The sequence below is a fragment of the Gadus macrocephalus genome, chromosome 16 (genome assembly GCF_031168955.1).
Source record: "Gadus macrocephalus chromosome 16, ASM3116895v1".
Classification (NCBI taxonomy): domain Eukaryota; kingdom Metazoa; phylum Chordata; class Actinopteri; order Gadiformes; family Gadidae; genus Gadus; species Gadus macrocephalus.
The window spans coordinates 16,647,263-16,666,397 of NC_082397.1; the positions used below are offsets into that span (position 1 = coordinate 16,647,263).

The 19,135-nt window shown below is 45.4% G+C and overlaps 3 protein-coding genes across 8 annotated transcripts in view; 2 read left to right on the plus strand and 1 right to left on the minus strand.

The window, feature by feature from the left end:
* slc33a1 (solute carrier family 33 member 1) lies at positions 1-10,535 on the plus strand. 5 transcript variants are annotated; one of them, XR_009529636.1, is made up of 10 exons: positions 12-242; positions 497-942; positions 1,071-1,230; positions 1,387-1,582; positions 1,839-2,035; positions 2,863-3,047; positions 3,809-3,926; positions 4,401-4,616; positions 5,287-6,002; positions 10,526-10,535. XR_009529636.1 is itself a non-coding variant. In XM_060074902.1 (9 exons), exons 2-9 carry the CDS (start codon positions 539-541, stop codon positions 5,452-5,454), a joined length of 1,644 nt encoding a protein of 547 aa, XP_059930885.1. In that variant the 5' UTR covers positions 1-104; positions 497-538; the 3' UTR covers positions 5,455-6,925. The 5 variants fall into 5 exon arrangements, 4 of the variants coding, with proteins under 4 accessions (XP_059930885.1, XP_059930886.1, XP_059930884.1 ...); XM_060074902.1 differs by lacking the exon at positions 10,526-10,535 and having other exon boundaries at positions 1-104; positions 5,287-6,925; XM_060074903.1 differs by lacking the exon at positions 10,526-10,535 and having other exon boundaries at positions 5-91; positions 5,287-6,925.
* Positions 7,427-16,957, minus strand: rps6kb1b (ribosomal protein S6 kinase b, polypeptide 1b). The gene is made up of 15 exons (XM_060074905.1): positions 16,750-16,957; positions 15,737-15,780; positions 15,505-15,625; positions 14,550-14,618; positions 13,865-14,012; positions 12,652-12,709; positions 12,439-12,539; positions 12,239-12,329; positions 11,826-11,916; positions 11,620-11,727; positions 11,473-11,535; positions 11,205-11,282; positions 10,226-10,333; positions 9,066-9,178; positions 7,427-8,467 (listed from the first exon to the last, which is right to left on the minus strand). Exons 1-15 carry the CDS (start codon positions 16,816-16,818, stop codon positions 8,218-8,220), a joined length of 1,512 nt encoding a protein of 503 aa, XP_059930888.1. The 5' UTR covers positions 16,819-16,957; the 3' UTR covers positions 7,427-8,217.
* The window catches only part of tubd1 (tubulin, delta 1), a 7,264-nt gene continuing 5,078 nt past the window's right edge, over positions 16,950-19,135 (plus strand). The window contains exons 1-2 of one of the 2 annotated variants that reach the window (XM_060074907.1): positions 16,950-17,485; positions 18,829-18,976. In XM_060074907.1, coding sequence (XP_059930890.1) covers positions 17,335-17,485; positions 18,829-18,976 — 299 coding nt within the window. In that variant the 5' untranslated portion in view covers positions 16,950-17,334. Of the gene's footprint in view, positions 17,486-17,528; positions 17,808-18,828; positions 18,977-19,135 lie in introns of those variants that run through there. The other variant, XM_060074908.1, reaches the window with a different exon arrangement.

Consider the following 19,135-nt stretch of genomic DNA (forward strand, 5'->3'; position numbering starts at 1 on the left):
AGTATACCCGGAGTGTTTGCAGAGTGCACATACCGGCGGTACTTCCTTGCATTAGTAGTTGTTTCCATTGGTTGTATCTTCACGTTAGCAGGTGAAACAACACGGTAGTAATTCTATACATTTGTTCTTTTGCTAAAATGACACAAACGAACTCTAGAGTATAACGTGCTTTTTGTGATTGATTCATAATTTGTCAACCACCTATTCATCTGGCATGATTGTCGCTTCGCTATTACCGACAGGTACGCATGCGTAATACAAACAATACCCATGATAACAGTTTTCCTAATACTTGTGTAAGTTACTTTAAACAAATGTATTCACCTTGAGATTTAAGGGTTCATTTTGTAGGGTTTAATCACGATTCTTAATCTCATTAGAATGTGGACACCTGTTTCAGTTTTGCATGATAATTTGCCTTTTCGTTATTATTGATGTATTGACTGGTGGCCAAGCAGTGTTGAGGATATATTCTCATGATGCATTCTATTGTCAGATCTGCTACAAACACAGGTTGTTTGATGCCCACTGATCCACCATGGAGCTGTCAGACTCAGTTGGACACAAGAACGGCCGGCAGAGGAAGAACACAGCCAACCTCCAAATTGAAAACATGAAGGACAGGGAGTTGGAAGGATCCGGCCCAGAGGTTGAAGAGGAGGCAGAGGGTCTTCTCCAAGGGTTTGACTCGGAGGACAGGAGGCCGGCCAAGGTCAGACCAGGACTCCGGAAGGAGTTGGGGAACATTCTGCTTCTTCTCTTCCTCTATGTTCTTCAGGGCATTCCCCTGGGACTGGCTGGTAGCATTCCTTTGATCATGCAGAGTAAAAGTGTCAGCTACAAGGACCAAGCGTTCTTCAGTTTTGTCTTTTGGCCCTTTAGCCTGAAGCTACTCTGGGCTCCGCTTGTTGACGCGCTGTACTTCAGCAGATTTGGCCGGAGGTAAGCTGGGAGATCTAGTCTTGGAGAGTTGTTGTTATTCTCTAGAATTTAATCGGTCATTCTTTCATCTTTTGTCTTATTTGTCTGTGGGAGAGATGAAACTATTCCTAATTGCCTTTTCTCTTTAGGAAGTCATGGCTGGTTCCCACCCAGTACCTGCTGGGTCTCTTCATGATCTACCTCTCTGTGACGGTTGACTCACTGCTACAGAGCGATGACTCCCATGGACCCGACGTAGTGACTCTGACCGCAGTCTTCTTCATGCTGTCCTTCCTTGCAGCAACGCAGGTAGACTTCTACCTGTGGCTTCTACCTTCTAATGAATGATGCCCTTGTGCAAAGTCTGTCTGAAAAAACACACACCGCCTAAAGTAAGGACACCTACTAACGAACATCTTAAGGACGTCACTTTGCTAATGTAAATTTACCCTCTGTGTCCCCAAGGACATAGCTGTGGACGGCTGGGCTCTGACCATGTTGTCCAGAGAGAACGTGGGCTACGCCTCAACGTGCAACTCTGTGGGCCAGACGGCAGGCTACTTCCTGGGCAATGTGCTCTTCCTTGCTCTGGAGTCGGCTAACTTCTGTAACCAATACCTGAGGAGCGAGCCCAAAGACACAGGCTTAGTCACGCTATCAGGTATTTGTGGCTCTGTAGTTTTGGTTGAGTGTGGATTGTTGTTTATTTTAGTATAGTCCTTATATCTAAATGTAAGACATTAATAAACACTCCCTCATTGGATAAGATGATCCCATCTCTTGTCTGATAAGCCTCAAGACTATCCTTAAGTAATCTGTGTTTTCACAAAGTGAAAAGGGGTTTGGTTGTTGTCGTTTGCCTCCTGCATTAATGAAAAAAAAATAAATAAACCATGTGTTCTGTCCTTGCGGTGCAGATTTCCTGTTTTATGGGGGCGTGGTGTTCCTCATTTCCACGACGCTCGTGGCCATCTTTAAGAGGGAGAGCGAGCGCGGCCAAGGGAAGAAGCGAGCGAAGGAGACGCAGGGTGTCTTGGAAACCTACAAGCTCCTGTTCTCAATCATCAAGTTGCCGACTGTTCTCTCCTTCTGCGCTTTGCTGCTCACTGCCAAGGTACCTCCTCATCATCCCAGCAGGGATGTGTGGCACCACACGGCCCATATAGTAGGCTGGAGGCAGCCTTTGTAGGCAGACCTGCTGCGTTCCCGAACGTGTATTTGTTGTGTAATTTCTAAGCAATGAAACCGACATGCCAGAAACCTGCAGAATTGTAAGGTTTACTCTTGGGTCTCAAAACGGTCTCTGTAAGGCGCATTCCACATACTGTTGCACAGCTATATCTCCCCTGAAAAGCTTTAGAGTTCTCTGGTTCGTCCACTTCCGCGTCAATCTGATGCAGGCTACAGACTGAGCGGCGACATGGAGGAGAAAGGGATTGTCGCCCGCGATTGTCTCCCGCCTGAGCCCCGCCGGAGCAGCCCCACTGCCACGGGGCTCCACCACCGCCGCCGCCACAGGGCTCAGGCGGGAGACAATCCAGGCAACCATCCCTTTCTCATCCATGTGGTTCAGTCTGGACTTCAGGGAGTCAGTGCCTTTCAAGTTCCTTTCCCCCAATTCCTTCTCAACCATGGCCGAGATAACCCCCACTACGAGCCTCATTGTGGAAGTGCCAGAGAACCCGACGCAGTATAGTCTTTTCCCCAAATGGGAGCTCTACACTCCCATTGTAGGCTCCCATAGGCTTACCTTATGTTGCGTGTTATGAGCTATAAGACCAACAGCAGAACGGTTATCCAAATAACAAAGAAGTGTACAACACTTGCGTCACAGTGTGTGTTTTACACCTAACGCCATTTCTAGCCACTGGGGGACCATAGGCAGGCTAGGGGAACTCATACTAATGTTAGAACATCTCTTTAATGTATTGTTTGTTTCAGATGGGCTTCTCAGCAGCCGATGCAGTGACTGGGCTGAAGCTGGTGGAGGCCGGCGTCCCCAAGGAGAAGCTGGCCTTACTGGCCGTGCCCATGGTGCCCCTGCAGATCCTCCTGCCGCTCATCATCAGCAAGTACACTGCCGGGCCCCGGCCCCTGGATATCTTCTACAAAGCCTTCCCCTTCAGGTTGGCACACACTCTTCTTCGTGATTTGGTCAACAATAGGCCCATGGTTTCTGGAGAGACGTTGTACACGTCTTTATACATAATAATAATACATTTCATTTAGAGGCGCCTTTCAAGACACCCAAGGTCACCTTACAGAGCATATAGTCATCATACATTTTTTAAAAAACAAGACATTGTGAAAAAAAAAAAAAAAAAAAAAAGTACTAAACTACAGTACATATACATGGCATTTACATGTACTGTAAATGCCATGCCTATTCCTTCACCATTTGGTTTAGATTTGAAACCATGTATTTTGTACTGCTGTTTAAAAGACGGCTTTCAATGGTCATTTTCTGAATATCACAACTCAAATGAATGCGTGCATAGCAATCATTTATTGACTTGGATGAGTCCCGCAATGAGTGCCACAACCGATTGCGGAGAACCAACATATAATGATTGAAGATGCCGCACAAAGTAGGACAAAAAATACCTCGTCCCACTGGGGCAGAGCCGAACGGACAGGGGTCTGTCATGAACTCAACAAGCTCCCCACCCATACCTAGGTTGATTTAGCTTTAGCTATTAGCTCTGATATCTGGAGACAAATGTAGTTTGTAGAAGTCTTGCCGGGGTTATCCGTTATCCCAGAAATGTCGTCCCTTCTCCCCATAGGTAAACCGTCTTCAAACGGTTTAAGAGGGCTTCTGAGATTGCCTTCATGGCACAACATGTTCTATGTAATATCCGAACGGTTTGTCGTGGTGTGACTGCAGGCTACTGATCGGCTTGGGGTACGCGCTGCTGGTGTGGTGGACGCCCAGCGTGAAGACGGAAGAAGGCTTCCCTATGTACTACTACTTGCTAGTGCTGTTCAGCTATGCCCTTCATCAGGTTTGATCCCTTTCTATGACCTTTTAATTGTGTCTTTTCGCTTTCGAGGTGAATCCCTGTGCCAATAGGTTTTCTTTCACCTAAGGCAGGGTTTGGATAAAAGCTTGTATTGTGTCTTACTTGGATCAAGGCCAGGAAAGCAGTCAATGCCTCTGGGTTAAGGCCTCCTGTATCTTGTAACGTTTCTTGCTCATAGTTGTCCATAGTTTGTATTCAGTAACTTGGGATGTCTAGAGATTGCGGACATTTATATTTCTCTTCCAAAGATTAGTCACTGAATTGCCAAATTAAAGAAATAGCCTGGACAAATGGCCCTCTTAAAACCTCTGTAAAACTCTGGCCAGTACATGACTAGTTTATACTGCAAAAGCCCAAATGCAGGAAAAAGAATACACAAGGTATAATCATAATGTAGTACTCACCATTCTGACAAGTGCATATGGAGTTATACCACTGCCTTGATTTGACCACTAGGTGGCGCTGTACAGCATGTACGTGGCCTGCATGGCCTTCCACGCCAAAGTGAGTGACCCGTTGATCGGTGGCACCTACATGACCCTTCTGAACACGGTCACCAACCTGGGAGGGAACTGGCCCTCCACCGTGGCCCTGTGGCTGGTGGACCCCCTGACCTCCAAAGAATGCCAGGGGGCCGCCGGGCAGACTTGCGGCTCGCTGGATGAAGCCGCGGTAAGTGAGAGGCGAGAGGGTGATCTGATTCTGTCTCTATGGCTGCGGGCCAACAGGCTTTCTGCTTAGGAAGGTTCCGATACTGAGTGAAATGACCCGGAAGTATCTGTTTGAATTGTCTACATGCTAAGGAAAGGCGCTCCCTGCTGCCTTTCTCATGTCCTTCAGCATAGGTTACACTGGACCATCCTTTACGAAAGGGAAGGACAATTAAAGCGAAGCAGCATGAGAACACACGATCAACAGCACCAACAATCAACACAGCCGTACTACCTTTTAGTAGTCCATATTCGGATCTTGGTAGTTTAGTATAGTAGTATCGTCCGCTGTTGCATAATGACGTAGCCTTGTCTTTGTGCAGTCTGATCCTATTTCCTATTTGCATTTGAACCTGAATTATCTACGTGTTCCTTTTAGAAAACTTGAGTGGCTTAGGTTTTGTTTTCACACATCCTCTCTGAAACGCTTCTACAACGGGGGGAGGGGGGGGGACTGAAACATTCCCTGGATGGATAGACCCGGGGACAGGTGCATTTTCATTCCTGAGAAACGTTCTAGTTCAGATACGTTGTATGGAGTTAATAGCTGCAGTAGGAAAGGTAAAACAAAAAAATTGCAGTTGCTAAATGATTGATCCCGTTTGTCCTTGTCTCTCATCCGGTTACAACAGCTGTGTGCCAAGGAGGGAGGAGCTTGCGTGACGACGTTGGATGGCTACTACGTGGAGTCTGTGGTCTGTGTTGTGATTGGCTTGGTCTGGTGGTTGTGGTTGGGAAAGAGGATGAGGAGGCTGCAGGAAGAGAGTCCGGCGGCCTGGAGGTGCAAAATAAGCCAATAAACACCACTCTGTTTTTTGGTTTACATGAAACTCTTTTCTCGAGACACGGAGGCATTGCTCTTGGTCAAAAAATGCCCCAACGCTAAAAGCAATGTTTGCAAAACTTTGATTTGCTCACACCTTTCATTCTCGTGTAGTCTTCATGCTATGGACAAAACCCACACTTTTTTCTTTTTTTATGTCTCACCTACATGTTTTGTTACAAGAAAACATCTTTCAGTAAAGTCGTCCTAACTGTAGAACTGTTCTTTGTTAAATCAAGGTAAACACAGTTCCTTGGAAATGAACTGATTTATTTAAGATGGTTAATAAGATAATTGACTCAGGCATTTTGAGTGTAGCTTCTTTGCATTCTCTCCACCTGTGCTTTGTGATAGCTAAAATATCGACACACCGTTTCAGATCATGGTGATTGTATTTGCTCATTGCTTTGGTCTTATTCGAAGTAGCACGCAAGTATAGATTCTGTATTTGAAACCTCCTGTACTCCTGGGGCAGGTAAGCCCCAACCCACTGTGTTCTGCCTTGGTTTCTGTTTGTGTTTCACTGTCTGCAACCGGTTCGTTATTTAGGGAGGTTATTTGTGCCTTCCTCCACTAATTCAGTTCAGGCGTAACCGATAATGAGCCCTGATGCCACATGGATCATGTAGACTTTTTCGAGTTAATAAAACCATAGTTGGTTACTTTGACATTCAGAAGAAATTGTATTTTACGTTATTTGTTTTAATAAACTTGATTTTGTTGATTTTAATTTAATCTGTAACTTTCCTACAAAATTAAATGAGGCTTTACAAAAACGTTCCCGTTAAGTTTCATTATCACAGTCCCATTATCAGATTTATAATCAACATGCTGTCATATTTTTGTGGATATTGGGTTTGCCCCTTATAAGTATAGCCGAGTATACTCGGCTATACTAATCCGACATTCCCATTTTAATAATTTATCACCAGCGGTCAGCAAGTCATCACCTATGCCCAACTTTGGGCACTGCACATGGAGCAGAAGCAGTATTTCCTTTGAAAACCAGTCTTTAGAAATGTATTTTAAGGGAAAATGTTAGCATTTGTTTAATTTGTTCATTTTGACACTTCCGACAGCCGCCGCACTTGTGATCGATAGATTATGTTTTTTTCTCTTCCAACTGGCATTGTCTTTTTTAGGTTTTATATTTATTTAAATTGTAATTTGTTACTTTTATTTTATTGAGAGGCACCCTGTTATCTGTTAAAGTAAATGGGTTTTATTTACCCATTTTACTTTAAAAAAAACGGCGATTTGCTATGTGTGCAAATTCAAAGGGGAATATGTATTTTTGACTTCTTTTCTTTTCTAATGTAAAATCAGTACAAATATATCAATGTAATGCTTGGGGCTATTCTGTATAGAATATTCTGAAGGATGCAATATTAATGAGTACGAAAATCTTATATGAAATAAAAGTTTCGGATTCAGTTTCCATTCTCAAATGTGCGAATTCTCAATTTTCTTCACCTTACTTTGAATTTAAAAAGTTACCACATAGAACATTATGTTCAGTGTTTATCTCTGCCAAACTTCCCTTATGTCAAAATTTAAACATTTGCGCAGATTTCTAGTTTTGAACACAAAGGGAGTTAGGAGTTTTGAAACAGACACATTAGCTTTACTGTGACAAGTAAGCAAGTGCGAGAGGACTCATGAGTATGGGAGAACTAAACTACCATTGGTTTGATTTAAATGACTCCCTCTCTTGGATCAACACATGCTATAATATACATTACTTTTGGCTGATATTGTTACCCGGCCCTCTGCTGATTAATCAGTGTTGCAACAATCCTGCCCTTCCCTTGTTGAAACTGAATGGGTGTTTACAGGGATAGCAACCCCTATGGGAATACAAAAAGTGATAGCATTTTTAAATACAAGGGGTATGATCGTAATGTCAAACCAAAGATCATTCAAAAGATTTAAGTGATCCACGACAAACATTACGAGAAGGTTTTTATTTTATTTAGGCTCATTTATCCATTTTATAGCATAGTTGATGCAGCTATTTTGTAAAACTTACTAAGACATAAAGCTTGTTCATCATCAGGTCCTCTGCTGACCAAATCTGCTTCAAATCGTAATCGTTTTTTTGGATTAGCATCATCATTGATTTTGTTCAGACTCAGGAAGCATTTTTAAGAACGGCAGTCAAAATCACCCAGCCGTTATTTTTTTCTTCAGAAAGCAAATTCCACATTCGCTTTCAAATTCAAACCGCACAAAGCACTTCGTATGCAATCCGAAACGCAGCCCGCGACTGCGTTTTAGTGCAACGGATGGGTGAAGACGTCATCGTGGTGGTATGACCATGTCATACGAAGGCTGTGGATCCCAAAACATGTTCAGTCTTACTAGGCCAGTTCTGCTAAGGTTAAGGGTCAGAAGACAAAAAGGTCAACGGTGACCTGAGGTGAAGGTTGTGATGTGGTGGTGTTGTAGTGAGTTGTGCATGGCTCTAGCGCACTGGAGTACCGTACCCCCCCCCCCCCCCCCCCCAGTACCACCGCACAACGTCCAAGACGCGACGGTAGTGAGTTCTGATGTGAGGCTCTCCAACAGTTTCATTGTCTCTAGCGTCCGTCTCTTTTTTTTTTTTGCCTTTTCTTTTGTATTTATCTTTAAAAATAAAATAAAATAAAATAAAACGAAGGAAAAAAGAAAAGAAAAATCAGAAAAGGACTAATAGCGCCCTTGGGGAGGTGGACCTCTCCCGTGGGGGAGCGCCGCCGGGTCATAGGTTCATACGTAGATGCTCAGGCCTCTTGGCGGCCTGCGGGTAGGCCGGCTGCTTGGCCTGGGCCATGCTGCCCCCCGAGGGCTGGCGGATGGGCAGCGGCGCGGACGCCTCGCTCCCCGTCGTCACGTCCATCTGCTCGGGGGTGGACAGCTCCATGACCTGCTCCTGGGGCGCGGGACGCATCATGGCGCTGGGGATCAGGCCGCTCCGGGACCAGCACTCGCCTCCGGGGAACTTCACCGGACTGGGAGTGCGGTCGGTGGAGGAGGAGGAGGAGGAGGATGAGGGGGCGTGGGGACGGAGGGTGAGACAGAGAAACAGGTCAGGGTTTCGTTCGTTGGATCACACGGGAACAGCGCTCTTTGGTGTGGATAATTACTGGTGTGATTCACATATTTAAATCCATTAAAGCTAGGGTGTGCAAAGTCGGCCTCAAATTGTCGAAATTCTCTTCACATTCCGACAATCAAATCAAATGCTCTGACAAAGAAATCGTGTATCTGTTCATCATCATTTAATTCAATCATTTAATTTGTGCTGAATTAAATGATTGGATGGCCCGTCTGTCCGCCGTCCTACCTACCTACCCGGCTACCTGCGTTTGCTCAGTACCGAGGTCTTAGACAAGGCTAGACAGCCCTATTGCTAAAGCGAGCGAGCTAGTCATGGTTTTCAAGGGTGGGGTGGGATTTATTGGGTTTGATACTTTCAAAATCTTGCTTAATCTGGCTGGTTTCTGCGAAACGCCTAGACTAGCTATACGGAGGTGTCTCTGGGGCTGGAAAGTGTTGTATGTGTAAAGAAGCGTTATCCCTTAGTGAGGAGATTAAAACAGGACTCACCTGAGGGGGGTTCTTGGGCTGCCCACAAACCGCCGGGGAGAGCGGATTTTTGGCTCGAAGGAGAACTTCTCTTTCATGTGTTCAAGGACAGATGGGGCTACGTACGTGAAACCCTGCATAATTAAGAGGCATTTGTTGGAACACATTATTCTACTTCATTTAAGAATGCTCGATTCTGATTGGCTGGGAGGAGGGCATTTACCCGGCAGGTTGCCCGCTGACTTATCGGTTCTACTTGCTGCTGACTGAGCACAGAGTCATCAAATAGTAGATCAATACGCCACTTGTATTTTTTGAAATACTTGACTCTGATTGGCTGCAGGGTTTCCATTAATCCCCGATGGACACCTGCTAAGTAGTTCCAGTCAAATTGTCTGTTCAGCCTTCAAAACGAGCGCTGGTAAATTGTGAAAAATGCATTAAGCTGTCATCTGAAAACACGGTTATATGCTATAGACCCTATAGTATCTGTGGTATAAAGGCTGGGACAAATTTCAAATTATAAATATGTACACTTTATGTTGAAAGTATAGTATAGATTAAAACTGTAATCAGGCAACGCGGTTATATGCGATAGACCCTAGAGTATCTGTGGTATAAAGGCTGGGACCAATTTCGAATTATAAATATAATATGTACAATCCATAACGTTAGCTCTCTGGCTCATAGCTCAGCGGACTAGAATACCTCCCGTTGCCAAGTCATAGTTAAGGTCCGTCCTATTTACTCGAGGAGTGAACAACCTTTCCGTTGCATAATAACCTTACGGGAGGGTAAGGATTATTCCAAGCATAATTATTAATTATTGTTTTATTATGTTGGCAAGCAAGAAGTAGAACAAGCGGGATAATCACCTCAAGGCAGGGCAATAAACAGTTTGATATGCCCGGCTCGGGGAAGGTAAGCCGTCCACAAGCCAGGCAAATCAAACTGTTTATTGCCCTGCCTTGAGGTGATTATCCCTTACATATTTCCCTTGTTCAATACAACACACCTTGGACACCCCTGATGTGTGTTACTTTTATTTATAACTTTATGAATAATCAATCCATCTCAATATAGCCATAAACCGGCTACATAAAATAGCCACAGACGTTAATTAGAAGTCTATTTTAGGAAGCAAAGGACATATGAGAGGTGCAGAGCAGTGTGGTGGTTACCAGAAAGGCTTGATTGGCACTCTCACTGAGGGTGGAGTCGTCTGGACTGTCCACTGGGGTCTGACTGGTGAACTTGGAGTCGAACTGACTCACGTCTTCGGCGGATTGCTGCAAAGGAGGGACAGCAAGGTAGAGAAAGGAAGGGGGAAGGGGGGGGGAGAAAAGGAAAGGGTGAAGGAGAGGGGAAACAAGACAAGGAAGAAGAATTACAACCTATGTGGGGTTCAGGAATGTGAGACATGGTGTCGGATAGAGAGGCGTGTGAAATAAGAGAAGACTGGATTACAGTTTAACTGTCAGGCAACCGGTTCTCAATCCAATCGAGAGATATAACCGGGACATTAAAACCCTTTCTCGTTTTCATAGAAACAGGCACAAAATAGGGACTACGGTTAAAGCTCGGATAGGCAATTTATTCAATTATAGAACCTTTATTTTTTTCACATTTGTCGATTTTCTCTTAACATGACAGAAATCAACTAATCAAATGCTGAAAAAAAAATAATCTTGGTCAGAGGTGTGTATCAAGGTCATAGACCCTGTCTAACTACCTACCCAGCTACCTGCATGCATTCCACTATCTCACTGCGCATGACCAGACTCTTCCACAGGGCTAGGCAGACCTATTGCTCAAGCTAGTGTTCTTTGTGTTTTGGGGGGGGCGGCTTTCGAGGAAGGCCTGAAGGGAGGGCGTGGATTTCTTCAGTTGGAAACTTAAAAAAATAAAAGTAGCTTACTCTGGCTGGTTTCTCCAAATTGCCTCACGTTAGCTTCAAAGCGATAAAAATAAACCAACCATAATAAAAAAAAACTAACTAACAAAGCAAGGACTGGGATGCTTGGGTTACACTTGGCTTGACGCCATCGATTTAGTGTACAGCGTGTTCCTGTCTTTGACGTGGATCCAACCAGCAACCTTCCAATTGCAGATAATGTTTATTGTGGTTGTGCTTTGAACTCTGTGTGTCCTCCTACCTACCAAGAAAGGCTTAAAGGGAGGCTCCACTTTCCTGGCCAGCAAGTCGTCCCAGTTGATGTGCCGGAAGAAGGGATGGGCCTGTGGGACAGCACATGAGACTGAGTGACACCGAGGCAGGGATCCAGAGGTTTGGTTAATTTCATGGGAAGATCAAAATAGGACAGCAGCGGTATACTCTTGGTTGCAATGTTTGTGTGCATAGCATACGGTCTGAGACTAAAGCTCGTTGTGCTCCAGCTAGGCCCTGCAACATCGAGTATGAGCTCACCTGGACCTCGGCAGCGTCACCCACCATGGCTCCCAATCGTGAAGAGGCGTTTCTCTTCAGCAACTTTCAAAAGAAAGAGAGAAACATATATAATCTATATAGGATTATGAAAACAACTTGCAGAAAAAAAACAAAAATGCGGGTTACCCGTTTGAGGAGATCTCTCGCTTCCTGTGTGAGGTAGGGTGGCAGGTTCAGCTTGCACTTCAAGATTTTATCAATCGTCTTTTTTCTGTTTTCACCTGTGAACGGTGGCTAAGAAGAGAGGCCAAAAAAAAAGAAAACGATTTCAAATACAGCCAAACTACAAGCGATAACCCTCGGCTGGTCCGTGTGGCGGGTGCGTGACCCACCGCTCCCGTGAGCATGTCGTACATGAGGGCTCCGAGGCTCCACCAGTCCACCGCTCTGTTGTGCCCGCTCCTCATCAGGATCTCCGGGGCCCTGTGAACAATGGGGGGCCCGCACGGGTCGGGTTAGAGCCCAGTCAGCAGATTCGCACTCATAGTGTGGGTAGGAGGTCGCGGGCGCATGTCCCATGTAAATAGGGGAGAAGAGGGGCCACACACACACACACACACACACACACACACACACACACACACACACACACACACACACACACACACACACACACACACACACACACACACACACACACACACACACACACACACACACACACACACACACACACACACACACTTTTCCCTAACATTATGAGGGATGAGCAGTGGGCAGGTAAGTTAGGGAGTATGGGGCTTACATGTACTCGATTGTACCACAGAATGTATGGGTGACTGTTCCGTCGTGAATGGACTCTTTACACAGCCCAAAATCTGTCAACTTCACGTGGCCTGGGAGAAAAAATAACAACATGTCAAGTTATTTTCCACTTTCTCAGCACAGCAAGAATTGTGGATTTGGGTTCTGAAGGAATTTGAATGCATGCTGATGTCAACACACCGTGGCTGTTGAGCATAATGTTCTCAGGTTTCAGGTCTCGGTAGATGATGCCCTTCTGGTGCAAGTGGCCGAGAGCCATGGAGATCTCTGCCAGGTAGAAACTACAACGACAACAACATTACCATGAAGACACACACTCAACAAAAAATGCATTTCCAACATACAGAATCCGCAAGATGATCGCAAAAGTGGTGATTGTGAAAGCACACTCACCAGGCAGTGTCTTCCATGAAGATGCCTTCTCTCTCCAGTTGCATAAAAAGCTCTCCTCCTAAAAAACAAATCAACGCAACCAGGGTCACACAAACACATCTAGCAAACACATATCAATTCTTTAGATGCTCCCACAGACGCCCTTGAATAATGTCCTGCACAAGTGTCAATGAGATAGTCATCAGCCCTGGGGGTCCTGACCTGCTTTGTGATTGAGGCCGGTTAAAGGAGAATCTTCTTTATATATTATTATTATTAAGGGTTGTGAATTTGACCTGGAATAAAAAAGTAGAAAAACACGCTTCTTGCAACAGACAGAAGGGGCAGAAGCTTGTCGAACGAAGGCCTACCAATGCCTTGAAAGAGGAATCAAACTAGTGTTTTCCGGAAAATTATTTTGACTGTGAGAGCAGAAGCAGTGGCTGGAACATTGTGGTAAACATAAACTGCTGCGGCCAAGAACAAACACCACGATTGGCCGAGGCCCTAAAGTGGGACTCAGGCAACCTGTCTGGATTTGAAGATGAATAGAGTATTTTTAAACTTTAACAAGTCTCTTCCCAAAATGAGAAGGTTGAAGATATTTCCATCCCCCCAAAAAAGGAAAATAATTTCCACACATTCTTTTTTTTTTATAATCCATATTTGTTTAACAGCAACTGGGCAAGTGTGTGTTTTATTTCACCAAAAGTAGTCCAATGTATTGACACAGTTCACACATCAGAGTTCTGCTCAATACAAACCCTGGAGAACAGACATTCTTCAAGGGCACATTACTGTTTGTTGCCAACAAGAGAGGGAGGCCGTGTTGAACCCACACACAACCCCTATCTGTGTTTAGAGACGCTTAAGGTCTAAAATGGCTGAGCGGGGACTCGGGAGACAACGGAGAGGCAGAAAGAATTTGCAACCATACATCTTATTGACTGGCCTCCATGGGGGGGTGTAGAGTGGTGTGTGTGTATGTGTCAGAGAGAGAGAGAGAGCGAGTGTGAGAGCTCTTGAAGTGTGCACACCAGAGTATTTTTGTATGGTCATTTAAAAGATGGCACGCCCAAGCCCATTTCTACCCCTTACCCTTACCCCTTCCCCTTGTTTTGAAGGGGGAAGGGGAAGACGTAAGGGGAAGGCGTAAGGGGTAAGGGGAAGGGGTAAGATGATTTGAGATTTGATGCATGACCATAAAAGTGTGTGTGTGTTGCTCTGTACTGACCACTGAGGTACTCCAGAATCAGGTAGAGTTTGCCTCCTGTCTGGAAGGCATAGATGAGGTCCACGATGAAGGGATGCTTCACCTCTTCCAAGATATTGCGCTCTGCCTTTGTGTGCGCAGTGTCCTTTGCGTTTCGTACAATCATAGCCTGTGGGAACAATGTGAAATCGTTTTTGAAAAAGTACTTCCGCACATGTCAGCAAACATATGGGTAGTGTTGGCCAGATCAAAGCAAAAATAAATATGCATTTCCCTGTCTATCATTACCCGGTGTGACAGTGACAATATGACAGATACATGTATGGGTACTGGATGGGTACTAAATATTTAACTGAGTATTATTGCACATCATTTGGTTAGGTACAAAGAACAATGACGAAGCAGAGTGGCACAAGATTGGCGTCATGTCATTACGGTCCTTTAAGACCATCAAGCACAGGCAGCGCGACTGTCAGGCAACATCCGTACAGGCTGAGAAAGTGCTTTACATGCCAAGGCAGCATCAGCGAAGTGGCACTAATGGAACTATAGTATAATAGTGTTCAAGTCATACCCCGAACAGTAAGATTCAGGGGGATAAAGCTAATATTTGCAGACAGAGTCAACATTCACAAAAATGCATGTGTCTTGCCTGAAGTAAATAGCGGTAAGAAAAGGTCAGTGGCAAAAAAAACATACAAGTTACCTTCTTTAAAACCTTCATGGCAAATATCTTGCCTGAAGCAGCACCGACAACCTTGCGAACCTGAAACACCTGAACAAGACATGGAATCATTAGTTGGTGTTGCCTTTGCAAACTGCAGTGTTACGATCATTAATGCAATTACAAAAGGTCTTCCTTAGCGCTGTCAAGACTCGTTTAGAAACAAGCATTGATTTTGAATCGAGACTCCCAAAAATAAGTCTTGAGATACCAAAAGATTCACACTACTAGCGTGTACAGCAGTCCTTAACAAGTGGGCCGAAAAGGAGAACCACTGGGGGTTCATGGGCCACACAGAGTAAAACTACGTGAATGAATCGCTGCAAATAAATCGTACTTAAAGTAGTGTTAACTTAATATATATAATACTACTACATGGAATAAACTTGTCAGACGCATTCCTTCCTTCTTCACTTTTAATCGTATCATTATAAAAGATTTTGTTCTCACATATTTAGAATTCAACAATGTTGTTTGAATCATCACAAAACATACTACTGTACATATGAGACATTTTGAGCCAGTGAGTCAGTGAGAAAGATTGCACTGACTTGTTTGCCTAGTTTGGCTCATCCTGAGACACTCATGCAGCTTCTCATAGGTCATGGAGCAACGTGCCCTTGTTCTGATGGCATTCATATGAGAAAAGCTAGACTGGCACGTATCGGTTGAGCCAAACATTGTCAGAATAAGTGATGCCAGTTCCTGATTGTGGGGTACTGATACTGGCTAGTATCACCGGCTACACACAGAAACCTGATTTGCATGCAACTCCTTTGCATCTCCTTTATTTTATTTATTTTTTGCATGCAACCTCTTGCGGGCCAGAAAAAAAGTAAGAGGGGCCGCATTTGGCCCACGGGCCTCTAGTTGAATAGGCCTGGTGTACAGTGTGAGTTCTAATCGAGGCATGTCACCTTCATAGCACCACTAGTACCTTTCCGTAGCCGCCCTTCCCCAACACCCGAAGGAGCTCAAAACATTCCGGTCTGATATTCTCTGTCCCTCGGTTGACGTTGTCTTCTGATATCTCGATCTTCTCGCAGTCATCCATGTTGCTGCAATAGATTCATCAAATCAGTCATTAATATTACTACTTATTTGAGAAAAGTCAGAAAACCATATAATGCATGTTCTCTGCCCAGCACACCACAGTAGCTAGCACTTACAACTCAAAGCCGCTGCACTGGTCCATGAAGTCGTTGATCTGGGTCTAATCCAGGCAGTGGAGGAAACAAAACAAAACAGTGCCATTTAAACAGTTTCCTTCTGTTTCACTAAAGCATAGCATATAATATAACATAGAATACAACATAACAGATTTTGACAGCACAGAACTTCGGTGTCTAATTTAACCATTGCACGTAAACATGTTCTAATATATACACCTCTCTGTGGATATATTGTGTTTTGCTCTGGAAATAAAAAGGGGTTTAACGGTGGGTGTTCACGGCAGCTGCCCAACCTGTCACACTGATGTTAGCCTGATGCAAGATATTCAGCAAGAAAGGATGTACCCAAGGTGTCAGCAGGTTATCACACAGACAAATGACAGCTGTCATGTTGCAGACCCAGGAACGCACTAAAAGCTTTACCAACATCAATGTCGAGTTGCTTATTGTAAATGCTGTCCTGGGGGGAAACAGACCCAGTGTTGAACGTGGGATGAGGTGCATAGAGGACAGTGATCGTGTTGGTTCTGTCTGCAGCTCTACTTGCGCAAATAAACTGTTGCACACCAACAAGTGACCAGGGCTCGTGTCTCCCTGCACACCAACAAGTGACCACGGCTCGTGTCTCCCTGCACACCATGGTGAAACCACGGCTCATGTCTCTCTTTACTGCACACCGTGAAGTAACCACGGCTCATGTCTCCCGGCACAGCAAACGTGCAAACAAAACGCCAAAGAGCAAATCTGACAGCACTGGTTTAGCCCAATGAAAACGAAAGGAAGCGCTGCATTTAATAGACCGTTGCTTTGGCCGAGTTAAAACCCTTCCCTGACAGCTGACAGCTGAGTTACACTTTCTAAAACGGCAGCAAGTTAGCATAATGGGCTTCCAATGCTACTGTAACAGGCCTGCGCCCGGGGAAGCGGGCCTCGTACGCCGACCAGCAGCCTACCGAGCTAGCGGCTACACATAGGCACAACTGCACCTAGAAAGGGTTTCATTAAAGTACCTCCTCAATCTCATCGTCGGAGACATTTTCCTCCGGCTGATCCAAATCGATGTCGAACACCCCAGCCATGGCTGCGTTTGATTCAGATTGCTGACACGCAAACCGAGAGAATAGCTCGGGTTCCCCACCTCATGGACAAACACACGTCGCCGCCATAACCGGCTACTACACTGAGCATGCGCAGTGCGCACCATCCAGAAGGGGCGGTGACCTGGGGATGAGAGCTGAGGGAGTATGCTTGTGTTCATGTACTGTTGCATGCGTCTCTGAAAGTTGACAGATACTAGGGCTTTACTCCATGATCTGCTCGTTATGTTAAGCATAACGATGAATTGATCTACGATCCTTGACTGAAAATTTTGATAAAAACCAATAGGATATGTTTTGCCTTTAATTGGGCGGTCCGTTCAGTAGAACCGGATCTTGCATCCATGCTCTCGAGACAACGCATGCAGGAAGTGCCCGTGAAGCGCACCAGTTTCAAAATACAAATTCGGCGTCTGTATCAGTCATTTCATTTATGTGACACTAACGAACAGCAGTGGCGTAAACCAAGGTGTGTTGGGCTGGTCACCTCTTGGCAAGATGTCCATCGTAACAGTACAGCTCGGACAGTGCGGTAACCAAGTGGGCCAGGAGCTGTTTGATGTGATCTGTAAGGACGCCCGCGACGGACAGAAGAGGGGTTACAGCGACGCCAGCACTGCGCGCTTCTTCCACGAGACGACCACCGGCGGTAGGACGGCTGTTTCTGCGGCGTTGCGGATCATGATTCGACTATTCATCGTTTGGTTTGGGCTGTCACCCTTCAGTCACCATGACAGTTGACGCTATGTTGCCAGATCTCGCAGGGAAAAACATGCAACGTCAGCCCTCAAATTAAAACTTAAGGGCTACGCAGAGCTCGTAGTATTCGACTCCTGCGCTCTCGTATGACCATGATGGTGCCAGTCTCACCACGGCAGGAGGCTGGGGATATGACTACATTGCGATCCAGACATGGACGTAAACAACCCAGAATGAAACTGACGAGGTGACAGAATAAGTGGATTCAAAGGGTATGTTTCTAATGCCGCTTTTCCACCGCACATGTAGCTCGACTCGACACGACTCGACACGACACGACTCGACACGGTAGCAACACGGGTGCTTTTCCACCGCAAGTACCTCCTGGACGTGGGCGGGGTCGGCTGCGCGAAAGGGCCGTGACGTATTTGTGTACGCGACGCAAACAACACATACGCAACCCACACATGGACAGAACCCACATAACAACAATGGAGGACATCGATCACATTACTATTATTAGCCGGCATGTTGAAGAAGTTGGAGAAGTGGAACATGTTGGCTGCGGCGCTGCTATGGATGTTACCAGCATGGTTGCCATGTCGCTCTCGTGACTTCGTCACACTCTCTGGCCAATCAGTCGCCGGCCGTCTGCCGACGTCACCTTTTAGCATCGGCTCAGCTCGCTTGGTACCTAGAGCGAGTAGGTAGGCCTACTAGAAAAAGCAGCCACTTCAGGTACCAGATACCATGGTACCGCGGTGGAAACGCAAAAAATGCGAGCTGAGTCGAGTCGTGTCGAGTCGTGTCGAGCTGGTACCATGCAGTGGAAAAGCGGCATTATGCCGCTTTTATGCCGTACTTTTTTTAAGAATGTCCCAAAAAAGTACCAGTATGTCTTTCACGAGGGCACATGCGTGAGTCTTTGAAATAACCGATTCCACATTGTTTTAAACTTAAGTGGTAAAAACGGACCAGTGTAGATTCGTCCCCAGCTGTTTGCGAAGTGCGTCTCCAATCTCCATAGTGACCCGAGTTCATTCAAGTTCATCGTGACGTCAATCGTGTGCACTCTTTTAGATGATGCATTGGGTTATGGTTGGACCTACAACTGCTAATGTACGTCTTCTCATCTAATCTTCCCTCGAAGATGCATGCTTATCTCGCAGGATCTTGTAACAATGTCAAACATGGAGAACATCAACACGCTTGTCTAGATGTCACCATCTACTCATGTTACCTAGTCAATTCTTAATGCATAATTAATACTTTTTTCTTGTGTAAATCCAACAGACTTAACCTCAAGGGCTGTGCTCATTGACATGGAGCCTAAAGTGATCAACCACAGTATGAGCAAGGCAGCCAAGTCGGGCAGGTGGAGATATGGGGAAAAATCCCATTTTAGCCAGAAACAGGGTTCTGGCAACAACTGGGCAAACGGGTAAGCACCATCAACCCAAAAACCAATGAGCTCATCTTTTTTGTTGACTATAAATGACCGGTCACGGCAACAAATAGATCACGGAGGAGCACCAACGTTGTTGTAAAACATCGCTGCATGTGCTACTAGGGCCTGATCACTGCACATACACACACAACA